Source organism: Vipera ursinii (genome assembly GCF_947247035.1).
Source record: "Vipera ursinii genome assembly, chromosome: 1".
NCBI lineage: Eukaryota > Metazoa > Chordata > Lepidosauria > Squamata > Viperidae > Vipera > Vipera ursinii.
In genome coordinates, this window is record NC_139512.1 from 207288206 (window position 1) to 207312053 (window position 23848).

General features: G+C 40.4%; 1 protein-coding gene across 1 annotated transcript; it reads left to right on the plus strand.

Moving 5' to 3' along the window:
• Positions 1–666: 666 nt before the first annotated feature.
• On the plus strand, positions 667–23828 carry LOC310637891 (fibrinogen-like protein 1). Its single transcript, XM_083358500.1, has 8 exons — positions 667–760; positions 11194–11283; positions 11834–12044; positions 15026–15185; positions 17299–17396; positions 20249–20337; positions 21324–21514; positions 23637–23828. The coding sequence occupies exons 1-8, from the start codon at positions 737–739 to the stop codon at positions 23815–23817; spliced, it is 1044 nt and encodes a 347-aa protein (XP_083214626.1). The 5' UTR covers positions 667–736; the 3' UTR covers positions 23818–23828.
• The last annotated feature ends 20 nt before the right edge of the window (positions 23829–23848 follow it).

The following is a 23848-nucleotide window of genomic DNA, read 5'->3' on the forward strand; positions in this document are numbered from 1 at the left end:
GCGCTTGTCCGAGGACGTCTCCGTGGTCATGTGGCCGGCATGACTAGACGCCAAAGGCGCACGGAACGCTGTTACCTTCCCACCATAGTGGTACCTATTTTTCTACTTGCATTTTTACGTGCTTTCGAACTGCTAGGTTGGCAGAAGCTGGGACAAAATAACAGGCGCTCACTCTGTTACGCGGCACTCGGGATTTGACCCGCCAAACTGCCGACCTTCTGATCGACAAGCTCAGTGTCCTAACCCACTGAGCCACCGCGTCCCTCCTGCTGTATTACACCAACATAAATGACGTAAGAGAATTTTAAACCTGGATCTTTCACTTCTAGTCTAATATTTTAACCTCTACACCACATTGGCTTTCAGAAGTGTTACAGCAACATAAAGGTGGAGAATTTTGGCCTTTATTTTTCATTTTCTCTGTCTTTTTCTCTCTTCCTATCTCTTCTCTTTTTCCAGTGAAAGGACAAAAGTTCAGATTCTCTCCTTTCTGCATATTGAAGCATTTAAGTCATTAAAGAATCTTTTCCAAAATTTTCAGAAAGAGTTTGTGCCCTTTATTGTCAGTAGAGGGTGCTGAAAGTATTTCTAATAAATCCTTTGACATACTTTTTATTTTCCTACGTATAAATTTATATTTGTTGACAGGGTAGGGAGGGAAGAAGATAGGGAAGCATGCACACTATCTCTACAGAAGAAGCAAAACTCCTGCATGTTCAGTTGCTCAAGCACTTGAATGCATCGAAGCGTGACAAATAGGGTAAGCTTTTTTCGTTTACATCCTTCTACCATATTTTCATATGTTCGTTTTCAATTTGTTTTATATTTAATAATTTTTAAAAAAGCTCTCGGATAAATTGATAATACTAGTTTTTACAGCCTGTGAGTATTTCTTAATTAGTTTATACAATTTGAAGGGATGAGCTACTTTGGCTTAATGGCTAAGACAGCAAGCTAGAAAGTGGGAGACGGTGAGTTCTAGCCCCACCTTAGCCATGAAAGCCAACTGAGTGGCCTTCAGCCAATCCCTGGCTTTCAGCCCAATCCACCTCATAGAGTTGTTGTTATGGAGAAGATAAAAGGAGGGATATGTGTTGGTTAGGTTCACTGCCTTGAATTATTTGTAAAAAAAACAATAAAGGCAGATATAAATAAATAAAATCTGATGTTTAATCACCTTTTAAAAATAAATGTATTCTTCCTATCACACTAAGTAGCATTTTCCCTCGACTGTAGTAATTCTTAGGCTCTGCTGTATATTCTTCAATGGGCTGAGATATAGGACTTTCGACTTTTCTATACTCTCCTATGTAAAAGCAAGGGGGGAAGTGCAGTTTATAGTGGGTGGTGACTTTATTCTTCTCACTTCTGGGATTTCTGTGCTTACTGTCTTTTTTACTCTCCATTTTTTTCCAGCCATAACTTCTTCAGGGTTAGCTTTGCAAAACTTACCTAAGATAACTGAAGTTCCTCAAGTCAGTATTGTTCTGGATAAATCAACATGGTTTGTACCTACAATATTATGGAAGAAAAAGGAACAGTAACATTCCTTGTGTGGCTGTCTTTGTACAGCACTGGCTGTTAGTTAGCCAATGCTGTACAAAGATAGCCACACAAGGAATGTTACTGTTCCTTTTTATTCCATAATACGATAGGGTGTATTTGCAAGAAATTATATTTCAATTTGTTGCCCAAACCAGGAAATCCTTGTATTTCCAAGAAGCTGAAGAAAACTATCAGTAAACAATGTTAGTTCTTAGATTTTTTTTAATGTATTTGAGTGTTGTTAGGACTAAAAAGATACATAAATGTGAGGTTACTATTGTTCTCCCCATTAGATCAGGGCTTTTCAACCAGTGGTACAGGTACCACCTGTGGTACATTTGCACCTGTCAGGTGGTACGCGACCATCCTAGAAAAGTGGTAGCGGGGAAGGGGAATGAGCTGAACCGGTGGCAGCACCGCACAAGCCTGAGAGAGAGACGATTGGAGCTGCAGGGCTGTCAGGGCTCAGCAAAAGCGCCAGGATCAGCGCTTCTTCGGGGCTGTCAGGGCTCAGTGGAGGCACCAGCCATATGGGATATGATTCTTAGAAAGAAGCCTAATAAAAATTGCACTTTGCAAATTCCAGCATTGAAAACTCTACATGAGGTCTCTTGTTTTCAGTTGCCCATAATTAACTTCCAATTGCTCTGGAAGAGAGAATAGGAAAGGGATAGAGCAAGTAATATTGCAAATCCTAATTATTTGAAATTTATATTCAAGATTTCTCTTATTCTCCTTGAACTACACATTGTGCACCATGTGCCAATTTAATATGATATGGTGTTATCATGCATAAAAAGTTGTGTCTGTTTTCACCCACATTAGTAATAATAATAATAACAACAACAACAACAATAAAGTTGGAAGGGACCTTGGAGGTCATCTAGTGCAACCCCCTGCTCAGGCAGGAAACCCTATACCATTTCAGACAAATGGCTGTCCAGTCTCTTCTTAAAAATTTCCAGTGTTGGAGCATTCACCACTTCTGGAGGCAGGTTGTTCCACTGGTTAATTGTTCTGTCAGGAAAGTTCTTCTTAGTTCTAGGTTGCTTCTCTCCTTGGTTAGTTTCCATCCATTGCTTCTTGTCCTGCTTTCAGGTGCTTTGGAGAATAGCTTGACTCCCTCTTCTTTGGGGCAGCCCCTGAGATATTGGAACACTGCTGTCATGTCACCCCTAGTTCTTCTCTTCCTTAAACTAGACATATTCAATTCCAGCAACTGTTCTTTATATGTTTTAGCTTCCAGTCCCCTAATCATCTTTGTTGCTCTTCTCTGTACTCTTTCTAGAGTCTCAACATCTTTTTTACATCGTGGTTACCAAAACTGGATGTAGTATTCCAAGTGTGGCCTTACCAAGGCATTGTAAAGTGGTATTAATACTTCACGTGATCTTGATTCTATCCCTCTGTTAATGCAGCCTAGCACTGTGTTGGGTTTTTTGGCAGCTGCAGCACACTGCTGGCTCATATTGAAGTGATTGTCCACTAGGACTCTGAGATCCCTCTCACAGTTACTACTATTGAGCAAGGTACCACCTATACTCTACCTGTACATTTGGTTTTTCTTGCCTAAACGTAAAACCTTACTTTTTCACCATTGAATTTCATTTTGTTAGATAGAGCCCAGTGTTCAAGTCTGTCCAGATCTTCCTGTATCTTAAGCCTATCTTCTGGAGTGTTGGCTATTCCTGCCAGCTTGGTGTCGTCTGCAAATTTGATGAGTTCCACATCTATCCCCTCGTCCAAATCGTTGATGAAGATGTTGAAGAGCACTGGGCCCAGAACAGAGCCCTGGGGCACCCCACTACACACTTCCTTCCATGTAGATGCAGTTCCCTTGAGGACCACACGCTGAGTACGGCTGGTCAGCCAGCTACGAATCCATCTGGTGGTGATGCTGGCTAACCCACATTTTTCTATCTTATCAAGTAGTAGGTTGTGATCTACTTTATCAAATGCCTTACTGAAGTCCAAGTAAATTATATCTACAGCATTCCTCTGGTCCACTAGTTTTGTCACTTGGTCAAAGAATGCAATAAGATTTGTCGGCATGATCTGCTTCTGACAAACCCATGTTGGCTTTTAGAAATGACTTTGTTTGCCTCTAGATGTTCGCTGATTCATTGTTTGATTATCTTTTCCAGACTTTTCCCAGGTATTGAGGTCAGGCTGATAGGTTTGTGGTAATTAATAGAACAGAGAAATGCCACTGAGTGTTCCTCACATCTCATTAATTGCATCATGAACCCGATAAGCATTTTAAAATGCCGCATACTCATGCTGCAGCTTTTCTCTCACCCCCAGCCAACAACTGATGTAACAAAGTAATCTTTGGCTTTTCCAACTCAAAAGTGTTATTTTCCTTCCTCTCCTAACAAAGTTTTGGGTGATCTAACATGCTAGTTGATGTCATCTAACATGGTAGTGATGTATTTGATGTCAGGAGATCTTCCTATCTGCTGTTAGGGGCCCCTTGGTCACTGGGTACCGCTCCTATTTTTACTTGGACTGCAGAAAGGCTATACATCCTTTAGGACATCTACCTGTGTGTAAAACTAAAGAAAGAACAGATGTAGCAGATGCTTATTGTAGAGCACGGGTGACAAACTGCCGCCCCCATGGGCCGGATGCATAATAACGAAACCGTGCCCACTCCATTGCTGGCAAATGGCAAAAAAGTCACGATACGTCGCCAGACGTCACGTGACGTTGCGAGTTTGACACCCCTGTTGTAAGAAACCCCGAGTGGCTTGCTTAAGGAAAGGCCAGGAGAAATGTGACTGCATTTTGTATTAAGGGACTTGGTCTTAACTCTGGTTTCATTAAAGTCCTTATGTTATTACCTCAAGATATACATTTGACTGGAATTTGCATTGGTTAGGACAGAATTAAATTGTTTTACTGTTCTGTTCACTAGAAGATATTTCTGAAGCACTTGAGACTGGCTAAACATACCGTACCAATGGCTTACGAACAGCCTGTCCGCATGTTATCCATGTTATCCTGAAAGTACAGATATTTGTCTGTGTCCAGGCTGTGAAATCCTGCTCTCCCCTGCATGTGTTGGCTTTGAATGTAGAGCCAACATTTAGGAAAAGCTGGAAAGTGTGAAGAGGAAAGCCACAAAAATTCATACCACAAGCTCTCTAAATTATAATTATAAATTCATAGCATGAGCCTATATATGTTTACTACATTGAGGAGGGTTTCCTCTGATAAGTGTACAGTATAAGGATTGCCTAAAGTAAATATTTCTTTAGGTAATTCCATATTTACAATCTGGGAGATTAACACCGTTGAGTTGCTTTACAGGTTTATTTTGAAAATTTGCAGGAATGTCCAGTCTCTATTTTTACTATTCACTGATTTGAAACAGATGCTATGTCCATGCTATAACGCTTCTATCTTTCTAAATATTTCTGTCCTCAATAACAAGCCAAGTTACTCAATTGGGGTGGGGTGTGGTATGTTTACTGAGTCAGTTGCATCCACTTTCTGTCTAAGCTGAGAGCTGCTGAAGTTCTCCTTCCCATGCAGCTGCTAAGACACAGGAATACCACTGGCCAAGTTGTTCTTCCAAGGATGGAAGAAATAAGGAATTAATTTTCACATAATACTTAAAACACTCAAATCAGCTGCATTCTATTCTACAGCATTAATGGCTAACTAGACCATATTTTAAAAGATAGAGCAGATGCCCCCAACCTTTTGGGTGCTAAGGACCAGTTCCGTGGAGAGAGGTTTTTCCACGGACCAAAGGGGGGTGGGTGGTTTGGTGTGTTGCCTGCATCCAGTGAATGGGACTTTGCTTATTTGCATGGCCCAGTTTCTGGCATGCTGCAGACTGGTGCCTGTCCACGGACTGGGGGCTGGAGACCCCTGAGGTAGAATATAGAATTTCCCTAATCGCTTTCCTCTTGTGTTTTGTTTTCTTTCTTCCTGTTTCTGTCGTCCTTTTTTGTTGCTGCATTTGATTTAGTGGAATCTGTTACTAACACAATGGCTCCCATTTATTTTACACAGTGGCTAAAAGTGGGTTTAGGCCTGGTTGGTACCGAATGGGAGAACACTAAGAAATTCTAGGACTGTAGGTCAGCTTTGGAAAATTAAAAAAAAAAAACATTTTGGAAGAAGACAGTGGCAAATCACTTATGTATTTCTGTCAAGAAAAGTTCATGTGTATTTCCATGTAATGATCTGGTCTGGAGCTTAGAATAAGAATTTTCACCTTATTTTGTATGCTTGCTCTGACTTCTATGGGAGCCGAGCTTTAACACATCTGTAAGGTATGAGATTACTTGCTGGAATAAAAGTAAAATGAACAAAACAGAGTTGAAGAACTAAGAAATCAGAAACCACTGTATCTTCTCCACAGAATGAGAACTTAAGTCTGTTAGATCAGCATTGCTAATGGTTGGGGATGATAGGTGTTAGAGTTCATCAATATCTGGCAACCACATTTTTCCTAATCCTTTTATAGGCAGTACAACTCAGTGGAGGGTGGTTGGCCTTTAGGATTTTACTGACACGGTTAGAAAACACATATTGGGTATGTTCAGTGCCTTGGATTTGTTTCCAAAATTATGTTCCGTTTAGGAGCATGTATCTGTCGCAACTTTAAAACAGCACCCCATTTCCTAATATCACACAGCACCTGCTGCTGATTTTGAGAAAAGGGACTTTTTTGGGAAACTGAAGCATTGCCTAACTTTAACGAAGAGCACCATTAAAGCCCAATGCTCAGCTTCTTTCTAGTGGGAATAGTCTTGTTAAGTCGGGTTCACGGATTGAAGAGACGCAGGCGTTGGTGTGTGCATGATCTTTATTGCTGGTAGCGTGGCCTGAACAGCCAGACAACGGATACCTGGGCATGCTTTATACCTGCCCAAGTGAATGCCTGACCAATAGGTTTGAACCCTGGTTTCCCGCCGGTCAGGCAACCAATCCCTTTAAATCTGGCTTTCCCGCCGAACGCAGCTCCTGCACGGAGCTGTCCAGCTCCGCGCCTCCTGATGCGGCTGCTACACGTGTAAGCCAGCCCAGCATACACTACAGTCTTATGCAGTGGGGAAGGAACCAAGCGAGGGTGTCAAAACTAACAAATTGGTGAATGCGACATCCTGATCCAAGCCCTGCCGCTTTTGTATGTGCAGCAACATCAAAAATATGTACAAAGGAGTAGGCTTGAATTGTGACTCCCTAGCCGACATCTTGCTACTTTTGATATCGCTGCCCTGTTCCACACCCTGCAGACACTACTGATGTAAGTTGTGTTTGAACACATATGGTCCAGACAGGACACTTGAAATCTACCTTTCAGCCCTCAATAGACACACGGAAACCAATCATATTTAGACACTCGTCAAAAGAGACAACAAAAAAGTTAAGAAGGAAACAAAAAGACATGAACACATTCTCTTTAACAGCCATCATCCAGATAAGCAGCATCCAAACAATCAAGGACAAAACAGTACCCTAATCGAGGAGCTACCAAGGAGAAAACCCTAATCTCACCAATACTGACTTGGCAAGCTACTGTATATAAATAGGAGCAAAGCCCACAGTCACTTGTACTGATGATATTACCTAGCTGAGAAATGAAAGGTTAAGAAGGAAGCAGCCAAGCTCAGAAGCTAGGTTTTTATATTTGAAGTTAATTTGCTTAGTTTTCTTCATTGCATTATTTGAAAGCTGTTAATTACTTCTTCTCATTTTTATTTTATGAATTCATGCTATGTGTTGCCTTTAATATATTTTTTTATTGAAAAGTTTTATAAAAGTTACAATATTATCCCATCCCCAGCCCCCCCTTCAAACCCCCCTCCCCCACTTCCCAAAGGTGGTTACAGGGTTACAAATATATAGTAATCATAATCTAACTAACATTAATCAACTATATAAATAACCAAATACATAATACACTTTAACCCGCCTATAACATAATTACAAACTCTCTAAAAATATTATATATATATATATATATATATATATATATATATATATATATATATATATATATATATATATATATATATATATAATTTAAATTATAACAATCTAAAATTTACTCATAAGCTAAATGGAACTTTTTAGTCCCATATTTTTTCTGAATATAATCTATCCATCTTCTCCAAACCGAAATGTATCTTTCTTGTGAATAATCCTTCAAGTAAGCAGAAATCTTAGCCATTTCTGCTAAATTTGACACTTTAAGCGTCCACTCCTCTATAGTAGGCAGACAGTCCTTCTTCCAATATTGCCCTACCAATAATCTCGCAGCTGTTATCAAATTCAACATCAAGTTAAGTTGCCTTTAATATATTGATATCATTCTAGGCCTGTTTTCCTGTAGAAAATAGAGGGGGGAGGAGAGGAAAGGTTAGCATGTAAAGTCCCTACTGATTGCACACATAATATTCTAAGCTAAAACTATACATATGTTAAACATTGTGATATGTGAACTTGGCCAGTAGGTTCACTTGGCACTCAAAACCACTGAGAGCAGTGAAGCTCTTCTGAGAACTGTGTTGTTTATGAAATAGGCTGATGGTAATATGACTTGTTAAAGTTTCATTTTTTTTTAAAAAAAGGAGCACATTTATATAATTTACACTGTTGCCAGAAGAATGGTTTAAATGCTATTCAGAGTTTCACGAGTAAAATAATATTAATAGGTCATTATTGTAATTATCTGAGAAGTGATTTACTCTGAATTTTGTCTATTCCTGGAAAAGGGAGTAACTTTGGCAGGCACAATTTGAAGGGCTTTCAGAATTTCAAAATGGCTATCTTGGGAAAGAACAAAATGTTCCGAGTGTGTTATAATCACAGTGTTTTTTATCTCGTCACAGAGTACATAGGTCTACTCTGGTCATACTGTTCAGATACAGTCTCTGCCTTTTTCTACGGAGACCAGGTGTGTATTTTCAAATATGTCATACAAGAACTTTACCAAAGGAAACCATAAATGGCTGCAGTTATATGCTCTTACACAGCTACAAATGTGGGTTTGCATAATATCAGAGGTAGTCTATGATCTCAGACAAAATGTATAAAGCATTGGCAGAAATCTAGATTTGCCCCATAGACAAGAAGGCTGCAATTATCTAACCACTTATCACTGGGAATTACAGACATAGGCTTGTGCTATAAGCTCTCACATGAAAGGATTCAATCATGTGAGTGCCGTTATAATGAGTATATTTGAAATAGGGAAGCAGTGAGCATAATGAGGGAGGTGCAGTGGAACCTACAGAATTCCTCCTTGGCTACAGAGCCACGCTGGTGCAGCGATTAGAATGCCATATTGCCAGCGGTTCAATCCTGACGAGGCTCAAGGTTGACTCAGCCTTCCATCCTTCCAAGGTCAGTAAAACAAGGATCCAGAGTTGACTCTGTAAACCGCTTAGAGAGGACCATAAAGTACTGTGAAGCAGTATATAAGTCTAAGTGCTATTGCTATTCGCGCATTGTGCTAAACCATTATGTGGTTTGTGGAGTTTTTGGTTTCTATAATACGTGGACATCAGTTATTGCATTTTGATTTGTGAGGTAAATTTATGGGAAAATCTAAATCTATGGCAGAACCTCACAAGTCTCCCTATATCCTATTTTCATGACCTCTAATAGTTCCATTGCCAGTCATTGCCAGCAGGACCCAATTAACTCTCCGTCATTTTTAATAAGTTTAACACATTTTTTAAAAAAAATAAAACCCAGAATAGGGGAGAAGTAATTCCCTATCCCTACACATAATACAGTCCCAGCCCTTTTTTTTTATCACTAGCTTTCCAGCACAGCTCTGTCCACTTCAACCACCATGGGGAAAGATTGTACACTTAAGGCTTAGGATTTAGATCAGAAGTCTCAAACTCTTAAGTCTATTCAGTTCTTCAAGTTATTTTTTGTGGCCCACTATACCTTTAAAAATGCAGAGGACATTGCCCAGTAACGCCTGGGCCCTGAACAACATACAGATATGTGAAATTAGGTTACGTGAAAAACTTCTGGAAATGAAGAAGAGAAGGAGAAAAAAAGATCAGAGAAAGAACATTCCCCATTTTACAACCTTTCTTGACACAGTTGTGAAGTGAGTCACTGCGGTCGATAAGTTGGTAACCTGGTTGTTAAGCGAATCTGGCTTCTCCATTGATTTTGCTTGTCAAAAGGTTGTAAAAAGTGATCACATGATTTTGGGACACCGCAACGGTCATAAATATGAACCACTTGCCAAGCATCTGAATTTTGATTACGTGATCATGGGGATGCTACAAAAGTTGTAAATGTGAAGAATGGTCATAAGTCACTTTTTTTTCAGTGCCGTTGTAACTTTGGTCACTGAATGAATTGTTGTAAGTCGAGGACTGTCTGTATACTGTAGTTAAAAATGAAAAGAAGAGGATGCAAGAATGCCTATAAAATTCTTCTGTTCTCTTCTGGGTGTTGGGTTATCAGATTTATTTTGAAAACGAACAAGGTAATTAGCATCCCCCTTTTTCATACAGTGATGGTTTTTCATCTTAATGGGATGGTGGTTGTTGCCCCTAGAAAGCTAAATAAAGCAAACAGGAAGCCCGAGCCAAAACAAAGTTTGTAGGGAAAGTAATAAATTATGACTTGTCTTGGTTTTCAGGTTGCATTGGGCATATTGAGTGATATTTGAAGCATAACTAGTTCAACCATTTTGCGCAAATACAGGTTACTGATTTCTGATAGGAAGTTGAGCCATTTGCCTGACAAGCTGGCACCGAGATGAGTACAGCCAGCCCAGAAATTATACGTATCAGGTGTCAGCATCTCAAAGGCTTAGGTTCATAAATCTTCCCTAAATCATATTAAGGTTTACACTGAGTGCCATGTGTGAGCACAAATATTTGGAGATCAGCTAAGCAACCAGTATGACAACATATCCTAGCGAAAGTCCCGCTGCTGCTGTAGCAAATAAATAAAAAAGGAAGTTGCTTGTCTCCCTGTGTTCTTTGGCTGTGATGCTTTATATTTCATCTATTCTGGAATAGAATCAGACAGCAATGCTGCCTGCCTATAAATCTAAGGATTGCTGTGGCTGAAGGTGATTTGAGCAGATGAATAAACAGCAAGAAGCCGAGAACCTGAGGCTGTCTTACACACCAAATGAACTATAAATTAGTCTCTGTCCTGGAAGAGAATCTCCAAGCAGAATCCGGCATCCAAATTTGCAGGGGATAATTTATGACAGCAAGTTTGGTTTCTGTCTTAACAAACTACCCAAGAAATTTCAATTATAGGTATACTGGAGAATGCTGGTGTCAAAGCAAGCACAGATTAAAAAAAACTTTCTGCATCTCTACTGCCACCCAGTGGGACGTGTGTAGGAAATGCAAAATGATATAGCAAAGCACAGCAGCAAACCCCAAAAGTAATAATGTTTTCCTCTTCTCCAATACTGCAAATAAATAGAAAATTTAAAAAAATGTAAAAATAAAAAATAAAGCTAGTAAATAAAAAAAATAGAGCTATGTCCAAAACACATGTTTTAATTAGGGGAAGAGACGGCACGGGGATAGCCATCTCAGTGTCAAAAGGGGAAAGTAACAGGAAAGGGTTAGAAAATAAGTGATTGTCAGCATGTAATGCAAGATATCCATGTCCTCCCCTTTCACCTCCCAGCTCTGTCAAATGAATATCTCAGTGATTCAGCTGCTTCTGCTGCTGTTCCTGTTCCTTGGACCATTTTGTTCACCTGCGCCACGACTCTCGGTATGTAGAAGCTGGATACTTGTGATGAGTTTTCTACTAACACCAAGAAAAGAATCCTGAGTGGCTGTAAAATTGCTGAATATTTGGAAATGTTCTCAATACAAAGAGAGTTAGCTTGTTGGCTTGGTCAATACTCAAGCCATTGCTGAGGATTATAATAGCCTAAACATTTACATTTGAAGTTTAAAAATGTAATGAATATGCCTGTCGTTCACTTATTGAATAATGAGCAATCTCTGTTGCAATGTATAAGACTTCAGCATGCTCCCTTTTTCAAGGATGCTGCCTTCAATCTTCAATATGAAAAAGTCGTACATGGTATGGGACAGCGCGCGCACACACACACAAACAGAAAGAGTGAGAGAGACTATGGCCTAATCCTACTGTTATTCCATTGCTGAATAATCATAACTACCATAAATTGAACAAATAAACAACCATAAAGCCTGAGGATCATGTTAGGAACCTTATTTTGCTGCTGATATTACTCTAAATACAAAGTTAAAGATATATGTGTTTTTCAGACAGATATTTTCCCCCTTACTTTCAGAAAAAGGAGGAATGCCTCTTAGAAAACAGCAAACTACAGAAGAAGTTGAAAATGCTTCAAGATTTATTCCAGTTATATGAATTTCAGTTGAAAGACCTGCTGGGGAACAACTATCACAGAAGAAAAAGCAAAGTTTTCTCTGCCAGGAAGACAGTACCTCGGGATATGTTTTTGCCCACAACTAGTGGAAGTCTCTTAGTCTATGATCAAGGTACACTATCTAGGGGATAAATCTGTCTTTCTTGAGAATTACCTTATTATGATAGCATTCTGTAGACTCTTGGTTTTCAGTCATATTATGACAGAACAATTAATCAGTGGAACAACATGCCTTCAGATGTAGGTGCTCCAACATGGGGGTTTTAAGAAGAAATTGGACAACCATTTGTCTGAAATATTATAGGGTTTCCTTCTTGAGCAGGGGGCTGGACTAAAAGACCTCCAATGTTCCTTCCAACTTTGTAATTGTACTGTTGTGTTATTCAGTTCCAAACATCCTAAAAGCCACATCCCCTGGTTAAGTGGGGATTTGTAATCCAAAATGCCTTGAGAGCAATTAATTGGGGATGGCTAGATACTAACCTTAGTTGGTTTCAATAATTTATTTTTATTTTTAAACAGGTAAAGTTTTATTCAATGAAACAATCACATTAAATAGATTGAATAGACTGAGATGAAAACTCAGAAAAATGTTGTTAGGTCAAATGGATGAAATTTTCAAGAGAGAGAGAGAGAGAGAGAGAGATGGAAAGTTTAATAGGCAGTGCATGAAACTGATTGTGAATATGGCACAAGCAAGAATGGTTTATAAGATAGAAAAATGTGGTGAGTGCTGTAAATGTAAACTATATTTAGCTGTAATTCTTTGCTTTCACTTGTTTTTATTTTGTAAAACTTTGCTTACCTGGAAATGTAATAGCATGAGAGATGTTTATACTGGTGGTTACTCTGAATCTAGTGAAAGTTGCTACTGAGCAAGCATGTAGAAAGGCAGCTTCTTCAAATTATGTCTTGATAACTTGAGAATTTGGGAGAAAGAATATGCAGCTGTTATTTGTTTTAGAAGGATCATTTTTCAGAGAGAGGCTCTATCCACTTTAAGCTTGGCTCTAGCATAGTGAAAGTAGGGCTTTTGAAATCTTTCCCAAAATGGGGCTGAAAGAGTTCTGTATTTCTGAGATAAACATTATTAATACATTTAAATAATTATGATTTATTTGTATATACACCAGAATTAGGGACGCGGTGGCTCAGTGGGTTAGGACGCTGAGCTTGTCGATCTGAAGGTCGGCAGTTTGACAGGTCGAATCCCGAGTGCCGCTTAACAGAGTGAGCACCTGTTACTCGTCCCAGCTTCTGCCAACCTAGTAGTTCGAAAGCACGTAAAAAAATGCAAGTAGAAAAATAGGGACCACTACGGTGGGAAGGTAACAGCGTTCCGTGTGCCTTTGGCGTCTAGTCATGCCAGCCACATGACCACGGAGACGTCCTTGGACAAGCACTGGCTCTTCGGCTTTGAAACGGAGATGAGCACCGGCCGCTAGAGTCGGAAACGACTAGCACGCATGTGCGGGGGAACCTTTACCTTTACCTTTTTACACCAGAATTAGGACTGGTATTTGAGCAAATGGGACATACAAAACATTCACATTCATCTTCCACAGAACCTAATTATTCTTTTGTAGCTTTTAATAAGCTATAGTCAATCTTTCCAAGACCATGAGGTACAACTTTTAAACTCTTTCAATTTTCAGTGTCTATGGAGATGCTCAATCATCCAGGACATGATGGTTGTCCCGCAGGTGTTTTTCAAAAGACAACTGGACCTTCTTGGCTTTTTTCCTTGAAAACCTTTGCTTCTTGGATGTGAAGCAAACAGTTTCAAGGAAAAAAACCCAAAAAAGTCCATTTTGCCTTTTGAAAACACACCCTTTTGGGGTGTGTTTCATTTTTATTTGTTTGGGAGATCAACTGGTGATCTGAGCGCAGGCTGGAAGGTTCAAAGGAACTGACTGGGTTCCTTCCATCTCAAGCTTTGCTCACCCGTGCCACCCTTTCTTTGGGCCCCATGAAGGAAAAGTCACATCACTGAAAATTAGTGGTTTTGTTTCAGATGCCCTGAAAACTAGGGACGAGATAGAGAGAGTCTCCATAATCACATAAGCGGTGAGTCGCTCAGCCAGGAGGATGTAGTGGTCAAGTCAGGGAGACTCAAATTTCAAATCCACCCTCAGCCGTGGAAGCTCAGTGGGCGATTTAAGGCTAGTCACTCTGTCCAGCCTACCTCAGAGGGTTGTTGTTATGGACCCCATGAGTTAAGAATTTCAACTGGTGGGGTCTAGGAAGAGAGCTTTCTCTGCTGTTGCACCGTCCTATGGAACATCCTGTACCCTGAGGTAAGGCAGCCCCCCCCATTCTTCTTGCCCTTAGAAAAGCCTAGAGACCTAGGTCCTATCAGCTGGCACGGGGATCTACGAGTGGTAGGTGTAAAGTCGCGTGCTTCACAGAGAGGTGGACACAGAGCTGGGGTAACGATGAGTTTATTCAGAACAGAACGAACTGGGGAAACAGGGGAACCTGGCGTCTATTTGTACCTGCCCAGGTGGATGGCATCCAATCAGTTCAAACCTGGGCTTCCTGCCAGTGCAGGTGACAATGGGTGTAGATCCTGGCTCCCCACCAGGCTGACCATGCCTGGGGCTGTCAACAGCTTAACTCATTAGGCTTATCCTGCGTGAGCAGTTGTCACCCGGAGCTGTCCAACCCCTCTGCTGATCTGCACCATCAGCCTCCTGCTGTGCTGTCCTTTGTGTATGCTGGGAGGCATACACTGCAGTAGGCAAACCTAGGATGGGTGGTGGCAGGAGGGCACTCCCTCTGCCTTTTCAAGCTTTGCTTTCAATTCTGTTTCTGATTATGGCTTTTATTTGTAAATCAGCCACTCAGAAAGTGAAATGGGTGGTGTGTATAAGTAAGTCAGTAATACGGCAGGAGGGAGTCATTACATATCATCTTCAGCTCTTCAACAGAAATGGGATATCAAATAAATACATCCATGATTTAGATTTATCGTGATGGCCTATGAATTTGGAGCAATAAAAGAGTACAAAGAAAAAAATGATACACTCTCCTGTTCTGTGCAGGATGGCTGGGTGTAGTTCCATCACTTGAAGTTATTGTTGTTTTGTTTAGATTGTGCAATGCTCTTTAATAGAGGAAGAAGAGAAAGCGGGTACTACAGAATTAAACCCCGACAGGACAGAGAACCTTTTCTTGTGTACTGTGATATGTCAGATGGAGGAGGGTGGACGGTAATTCAGCGGCGGTGCAACGGCAAAGAAAATTTCTACCGGTAAGTTTCTGAGTTATTAGTCAGGGCTTTTTTTGTCATAGAACACCCAGAACGGAGTTCCGGCACCTTTTTTGGGTGGAACCTTGTAGGGTAGGCAAGGCGGGTTGTATGACATGAGTGAGTTGGCACCTTTTTTTTTTTTTACAAAAAAGTACTGGTTATAGTTAACAGCTCACCTGAAAAGAGTCTACAGTTTCTTTATGCATCATCCCAAATTAAGAAATGCCCCCCAAAAGACAAAGATGTTCATAAAATTTGCAGACATTATTTGCTATGAATATCTCTCTCTCTCTCTCTCTCTCTCACACACACACACACACACACAGAGACACACATTTAGAAAAGTATATTTCAAAATGAAATGCAATAATACATATCCCCCAGTTAGAACTAAATCTTGTTCTCAGTTTTTCTCCAAGATTACAAGATTCAAAAGCCAAATTATTTTGGTTTACAGTTGTAGATTTATTTGAAGCTTAATATTTTCTTTTGAAATATAGTAGTTCTGCAGGATTTGAGGACTGTTTTCCTATCGAAGAAATTCTTGTTTTAGCTCCTGGCTTTGAGTTTCAATGTTGTCTCTGTCTGTATGTACCATAATGGTTGCAATGTACTGTACCTCCCTCCCACCTTCCTCTTTTTGAGCTTCCATAGGAGCACGCAGCGGTGGTTAGGGCTTTTTAGCTATGTATCTGGTTACAAAAATGGCATTCTTTACTTTCACAATATACAAGAAGGCTTTAAATGGAGAAGGCAGCTATGCAACCAGAAAGGTTGTTTTTCTCAGAGAAACTACTTAGGTTCCCCCCCCCCCAAACAAGGCACAAACATTGTAGGGTAGAAATGTGGAAGGGGAGGCCCTAGAAATGGATTTTATTTCTCTGAATATGAAGCACAGAAAGAATAAGGTTGTTGTTCCTGTATCTGCAGTAATTCAGGAGGCAGCACAACCGGCAACATTTTTGGTGGTCTTTATTTTTCAGCTGTGAACACCGATTGACTCACAGCGTTCTCTCTCTGTTATCTCAGCATTCAGTGATCAAGGGAATGATTATTAAAACGAGATCCAAACTTTTTTGTTGGGGGACTGGAAAATAGAAATGGCGGTGATGTGGAAGTATCCTCAAGTCATCTTAGTTTCTGCCAGTCTTCAAGCATGAAGCATTGCTTTGAGGAGTGCTGATAAGCTGCACTCACTATACTGAAAAGCTCCCGTGAAAAAAAGAGACAGAGTGATGCAAAAGCAGCTCAGTGCATAATTTCTACAGGGCTGTAACAACACAAACGATGTCTAATTTTGCTATGGTTTCAAGTATAATCAAGCTGGACCAAAAATAATTTGACTTGGCTACTGAGTACAGCCAACAGTGCAAAGTCAAGCAGGTCCAGAGCTATTCTCAGCTGATGCAAAGCTCTTTTACACAGAGTTTCACACAGTATATATAAAAAGAAAGGAAAACATGAAGCAGAGGAGAATGACCTTTGTTCCACCTCCTATTAACTGAGAACATGGATATTTCTCGAGCTTCTACGTCTGACTATCTCTTGCTGTAGAAAAAGGGGGAAATATAGTCATCTACTTGTATTTGAGAGTTGTATTTGAGAGCCAGTTTGGCCTAGTGGTTAAGGCACCAGGCTAGAAAGTGGGGGACCGTGAGTTCTAGTTCCGCTTTAGCCATGAAAGCCAGCTGGGTGACCTTTGGCCAGTCACTCACTCTCAGCCCAACACCTCACAGGGTTGCTGTTGTGGCGAAAGAGGCAGAGGAAGGTGTATTGGTTATGTTCACCATCTTGAGTTATTTGTAAAAATAATAAAAGCGAGATATTAATTAATTAATAGGTTAATTAATCAAACAAAAAATTAGCACAATCCAATTGGAGGCTTACAGGCAATTGGTTGGTAATCAGAGCGAATGGCCTGAAGACATATGATAACTGCCATTTTTTACAGCAAGTCATAGGTAATATTCCTTAAAAATCTCATTTACAGTGTCTTGAATTCTATGATGAAAGATGTGATATAAAGGTAATGATCATTGAAATGTTATAATTTCATATTACTTAGCACTAAGTTGTCTACTGAGACTAATATGTGTACACCTCTTTGCTGCAGAGAATGGCTTGATTACAAAGAAGGATTTGGACAATTGCAGGGCAAGGATGATGAGTATTGGCTTGGTAATGATAAGATTTATGATCTTCTTTTCAATGGTAAGGATACCTACTAATAAATTTAAACACAGATAAAGTAATGCTTTCTATCAGCCCCTTAGTGAATGCAGGCCTTTAGATCTTCATTTCTCTTATGATAAATTCTGGAAGAGTCTATTAAGGATAAACTATGTGTAGTGGTAGGAATATGTCTGACAAGTTTCTTCTTACCTCCCCACAAAATGGCAAGGAGCATAGTATTGGTAAACATCAAGGACAGGCAATGTAAGAATCTAGGTATATTTAGGTGTTGAGGTGTTGGGAAGAGGAGTATAGTATATTACCAAGACTTGACTTGGTATGGGGTGTACATGGGGTCAGAGGTGGGGTGTTTATTACCTGAACTCAGAGCCTTATTCAACATCCAGTGGAGACTTCCATGGGTCAGATTGCCCATGCTTGTTCTTTGTGACTCAAGATAATCTTATTTATGATTAAAGTTGCCAGAGCAGGACTTAGTTCCGTTAGAAGACTATTAATATCTCCTTAGGGGTGCAATGTATTCTTCCCTGCCTAAGAAAAACAGTGGGATGCAGCAGTTAAAAATGCCAGTGGGATCTCAGATTGCATTAACATGTGAAAGTTACCAGGATGTCAGTGGGTCTAGAAACCAAGCATTACAAGGAATAGTTAAATGTTTAGTTTTTTTAAAAAAGGGCATGTGCAAAATAGATTATGGGTGGATATAAGAGCAGTGTATACTACAAACATTAAAAATAATGTTACATGCAAGGTAGGATATACCTGTTCTGTGTTGAAACCAAGGACAGACCAAGACTAATAAATTCCAATGAAATCAGGTGGAATATTAGAAAGAATTTCCCAATGGCAGAAACTGTTGAGCATCTAGAGTTTATTTAGACCTGTTGTGGTTGTCCACTTGCCCTTTGTTGGGCGTTTTTCTTTTGGCACCTAGATGGCCACTTCCTGCATTAAGCAGCAGGTTGGACTAGATCAGGGGTGTCAAACTCAATTTCATTGAGGGCCGCATTTTTATTTTATTTATTTTTATTTTAAATCCATTTATATCCCGCCCTTCTCCGAAGATTCAGAGCGGCTTACAAGCTTAGCAGTAGCCTTCATTCTATGTATATGCCTGCTTATTAGGGCTTTCACACACACCCCAAGCGGCATTATTACAAAGTCAGCTTAATTGCCCCCAACAATCTGGGTCCTCATTTTACCTACCTCGGAAGGATGGAAGGCTGAGTCAACCTTGAGCCTGGTGGGATGCGAACCTGCACTAATTGCAGGCAGCTGGTGTTACTTAAGGAGGCATTAGCCCACTGCTCCACCAAGGCTCCACCAAGGCATCAGCATTGCGGTTGCCCTCAAGGGGCCAGGTGGGTATGGCCAGGGTGGGCGTGGCCTACTGGGTGGGGGTGGCTAGAGTGCGTATGGCCTACAGGGTGGGCATGGCCAGCTCTACATTGTTCGCATCAAGGGTGCCTATAGGGGCCGGGCAGGAGTGGGACAGATCTGAGGGTCTCTGGCAGAAGGAGGGTCTCTGGACCAGGGCCAAGGCAGTGGGGGCCGTTCCCTCACCGTTTCCAGGATGGCTTCACGGGCCACATGAAACCACTTCGCGGGCTGGATCTGGCCCCCGGGCCTTGTGTTTGACATGTCTGGACTAGATTCTCGTTAAGATTCCTTCCGATTCATATAATCTAGGATTATCAACATGTAGATTTGCAGTTCCATCCACATCTGAATAATACTGTTTATCTGGAGCCATTTCCATTGGGTTTGACTGAAAGTTTCTTTCATGTCAAGCTTGATTCCTAGGGTCATCATTGAACGTGCATGTGGTTTTCTTAGCAACAAGATGCAAACAGCTAGACATTGCTTCTTCCATGGTGTTTTCTCAAGCTCTCGTCCTAATCTAAAATTCTAGGATGTCCTGGCAGTCTGTTATGATCAAGTTGGACTCTGCTTTTTTTGTGTGGTTAATCAAGGTACATACTGCTTCCAAAGTTTCCTAGGCCCAATGTTATGGTGGTCATAACTAATTTTTGATCCTGTAATTTAGAGCCTAAGCTTCTTAGGGATTATCAGCCCTTTTGTGAAGATACTCAGGAGCAGCCCTTTTGGATTTTCTCCACTCTCAAAGGCAGGCCCTTCTGGGAGGCCCTTCTCCTGCGTGACTTTCCAGCTATTGTTTTAGGAGTTGCATCTAGTCTTCAGTCTTTCTGCATTTATAAAAATCTCTAAAATGCAACCATTTTGCTAATGTTTTTTCATTACTAAATGATAGCAGTATTAATTTTAACACAAATTGTAATTTCTGTTTTTAACTTTCATAGTAGGTTTCTTTTCTAAATTTTGTTCAGTGCCCAAGTATTCACCAGAATGAAAGGCAGAATAAAAATTAAAATGTTTACGCAGAACAATTGAAGAGAGTGGATTGTCCTTGTGCTGCTTTTCAGTTCTTGGTGTAGTATTTGCTTTTCTTTCTGCATGTAACATCATTACAAAAATATTGGAACAACAGCAGTTGCCTTGCTGGCCAGGACAGTGATCCCAACAGGATTTTTTCCCACTAAAGATTGGCAACAAATCACTATTTGTACAGTTTTCTATCAAGTTCAAGAGGAAAAAAGATAGAACAAAGCCTTTAATCATGCTTTGCACACCTTAAGTATTTATCATCATCAGCTCAATAAAAAAATTAGTCTTGTCAGTTTACATGACACCTTAATGTCATCCCTGCCCTGTAGTTCTAACCCACCAAAAATAATATTTTAAAAATGTGGTCGCTCAAGTGAAAGATTGCTCACTCCTGCAATAGTTGCAGTGAAGGGATCACGATGCTCCTTATTAACCAAAGGTGTTTTTTTTAAAAAATATTTTAGGAGGAATTTCACTGAAAATTGATCTAATGGACTGGCATGGAGAGAGACGATACGCAATTTATGATGATTTCCAGATCAGGAATGAGACAGTGAGTAGCCTGACCTATGAGAATGAATAATTGGTCTTAATGATATGTCCTATGAGAGGCTGGCAGACAATATAACACTATCTCATCAGTATCCTCATGAGCTAATACAGTAAATGAAATATATAACCAAAACCCTATATTTAGGTCCTCCTGAACAAAAAACTGAAGCGATCTCCAGTGCATTTGAGCTGAAAATCAGAAAGAAAATGTCTTATTGCTAAATGAAAGAGCTTCATCTAGAATGTAAGTCTAGAAAATTGTAACTATTATTTTAAAGAACCCACTAGGATCACCGGAAGAGGTGAAATACAGTTTACTATGAACTATACATTTGGAAACTCTTATGGGACCAGAACATTTTTCTAATCTCTCTGGGATTGGCATTTCAGTAATATGAAAGACTGTAGTCTTATCTAAATTAATATTAGGACTAAAGTGGTTGTGCTACTGCCTAATGATCTAATATCCCACAATCCCAGGGAATCAGTCAAGAAGGCAGGGAGGTTATGACCTTTGTGTTGCATTCTGCTTCATCACCGGAAATGGCTCCTCTTCTCTCCATAATTACCACTTGCCATCGCTTCTTCCGTTCAAATGCAGAAATGTCAAATAAGGGGTTGGCATTTAGAAAGCTGTTTCCAAAGGCTAAGAAGGTCAGAAGGACATTGGTGGTGCTTGGGAGAGGTGGTCGAAGGTTAGGCAGGGAATGTCTGCTTGCTCTTTTCATCTGTGGGCCATTAAACCCTGTTTGTATAGGGGCTCAGTATTTAATCAGTGCCATTGGGTGGTGATTGTGGAATGCTCCAATTTCTGCCTAATCCATGCAAAGCTTGAACTGGGGGCCAATCAAGCCTAAGAAAAGCTGGCTTCCATGTAATTGGGCTCTGAGGTTTTGTAAATATTCTGTGGTGGTAGCAGTCTCTGACATATGACTCGCTCCTTAATCTTGAATCTTAGTAACCTGAGGTGCTGTGGCTTTCCTTCAGAACGATTACATGCTATGGTTTGGCCTTTATTCCGGGACTGCTGGGAATGCTTTGTCTGGGGGGAGCAACTTTGAGAGCCAATGGTCTGCATCACTCAACGGCATGCCTTTCTCTGCTCCTGACCGGGACCATGACAGGTTCCTAGCAGGCAACTGTGCAGAAGAGAACAAATGCGGCTGGTGGTTTAACAGGTGAGTTCATTGGCAACAACCCTAATGAAGTCACATGAAGAGTGGGCAATTGAGACAGATCTCCCTCCTGGATGTCTGAATCTGTGGAGGCTGTTTGTTATTTTGTGTGTCACAGTCAGATGTACCTATTGCCAGTTCTAGAAAAAGACAAATGTGGTACAGAGATAAGCAAGGAAGTCCAGGTTTCCTACTTCTGCACAGCTAGGAAGCTCACAGTGTTATTTGAGACCTTCAGTTAGCCTAATTTATCCCTCAAGATTCGGGACAGGATGAAAAGAGAGGCATCTTCACTTTCCCTAAAGAGAAGGTGGACTATGAAAAGCGATGAACACAAATTAGTTTGCAAGCACCAGCATTACCTCCATGTTTTCAGGAAGGGACCTCAAGGACCTCCATTCCTTTCCACTGCTGATATACTCAAATGCAAGCAGATTTAGAAAAAAAAAGATTACCATAATTAACACAATTACACATGACAAAAGGTGGACAAGGAGAATTGCAACGAACAGAACAAAAGTACATTGTGTCTCTTCATGGGCCAAACTATGTAGTGCTTTTGCCAAATATGACCTAAACTTTGATCGGTTCTCCACATGTCCTAAAACTAGATAAAGAGAACCCAATTAAAGGCATTATACTTGTTCACTGATTTGTTGAGAAACATGACCGAAGGCTAAGTATTTCTGCATGGCAAAAGTACAGTATGTCAGTTTTTGCTTTCAGTAACTGATGTATCTTCATGTGGCAGCAATAACTGTTATGTATGCAGGCACCTGCATAGCAACAGCCACCAGGGGGCGTTGGCCTGAACGGTTTTGGCGGGAAACCTAGTTTCGGTGGGAAACCTAGGGCCAACCCCATTGGCTGTCCGCCTACCTGGCTAGGTATTTAAGGAGGCCAGGTAACCCTCATTCTCCAGTATGCTACCCCCCCAATAAAGAGCTGAACACGTACTCCAGCTGGCGTCTCTTCCTTGCGTTGGACCCACTACATTACAGTAAGTATTTTTGCCAGCAACTAAATGTTTCTGAAAATTGTTAGAACACAGACTAACAGAGTTGGAAGGGACCTTGGAGGTCTTCCAGTCCAACCCGCTACTCAGGCAGGAGACCCTATCCCCTTTCAAACTTTATGAAAGCCTTCAGTGATGGAGCACCTTAATTTCCTTAGACATTACCCTTGGGATCTTTGAGACTTTATGTAGTGTTCTCTTGGTATGATCTTGGTTGGTCAACCACTCTGGGGAAGGGTAACAGTGGTGTTAAATTGCCTCTATTTCTACACAATCTGCCTGGCAATTGACAGGTAAGAGTCCCAACCTTTTGGAAATAAGTTTTGTAAACTTTTCCAGTTGGGTATCAACAGCTGTCTTTCAAACATCCTCAGAAAGCTCCTTTGTTTGACACCCTTCCACATACCTCCACATGTTGTGATGATCAGACTTTGATAGTGAATACCCAGAATTCTATTTTTTAAATGCGGCAGGATGTCCGATACAATGTTTTTGACTCATTTAGGTAATTTGGGTTCTCTCTATCTAGTTTTCAGTATTGTGAGGAGAACAGATCAAATTTTTAGTCATATCTACGCAGAAATACTGAAAATTCAAAAATGTTTACAACTTTTAAGCACCATTGTATAGGTTACTTTTCCAATCCTGCAATTCTTCATCCATCTTTTCTTCCTATATATCTTCCATTTAAGTTAAAGGCTTACCATTTATTGAAGGGCCCTCAAATGGAAATAGCATAAATTCATGAAAATACAGTATCAGGCAACAGGCTAAGTGGCGGTAAAAAGCAGCTCTCGTGGTTCTATTATAGAAAATGATCAATTTTATCTAACAGCAACTAGTTAAACTGTAATTTTCTGTATTAAACAAAAAATGTATGCTACTTTCTTGATCTGGTGCCCTTGTTGGGTTGGAACACAACTCCCAGAATCCCCCATTCTATTCCAATGCAGCTGGAAGTCACCTGGTTGAAGGAGAGTTCTAACACCAATGGGTCATAATGTAATATCGCCAATTAAGATTTATGTCATTTTAACTATTACTATGCACTTGGACCATTCCCTGACCTTTCATTAACATGTTTTTTTTCCCCTCTGACATTTCCACAAGGTGCCATGCAGCAAATCTTAATGGACTATATTACAAGAAGGGGACCTACTCTGGGCCATTGGATAACGGAGTGGTTTGGTCAACGTGGCGAGGCCTGTGGTATTCCCTGAAATATACAGCTATGAAAATCAGGTTCCAGTCCTTTCTGGATGGAGAGAGTGGAAATGGTGAAATCAACTGAGATCTTTTCAGGCACATTTGAGAAAGAGAAG

Bases quoted from the DNA above. Each gene is read 5' to 3' on its own strand.
- LOC310637891 (XM_083358500.1), top strand. From the start codon at position 737: ATGCATCGAAGCGTGACAAATAGG. The intron at 17,397-20,248 runs GTAAGGATACCT...AAAATATTTTAG, and splicing joins TTATGATCTTCTTTTCAATG to GAGGAATTTCACTGAAAATT. The intron at 21,515-23,636 runs GTGAGTTCATTG...CATTTCCACAAG, and splicing joins TGCGGCTGGTGGTTTAACAG to GTGCCATGCAGCAAATCTTA.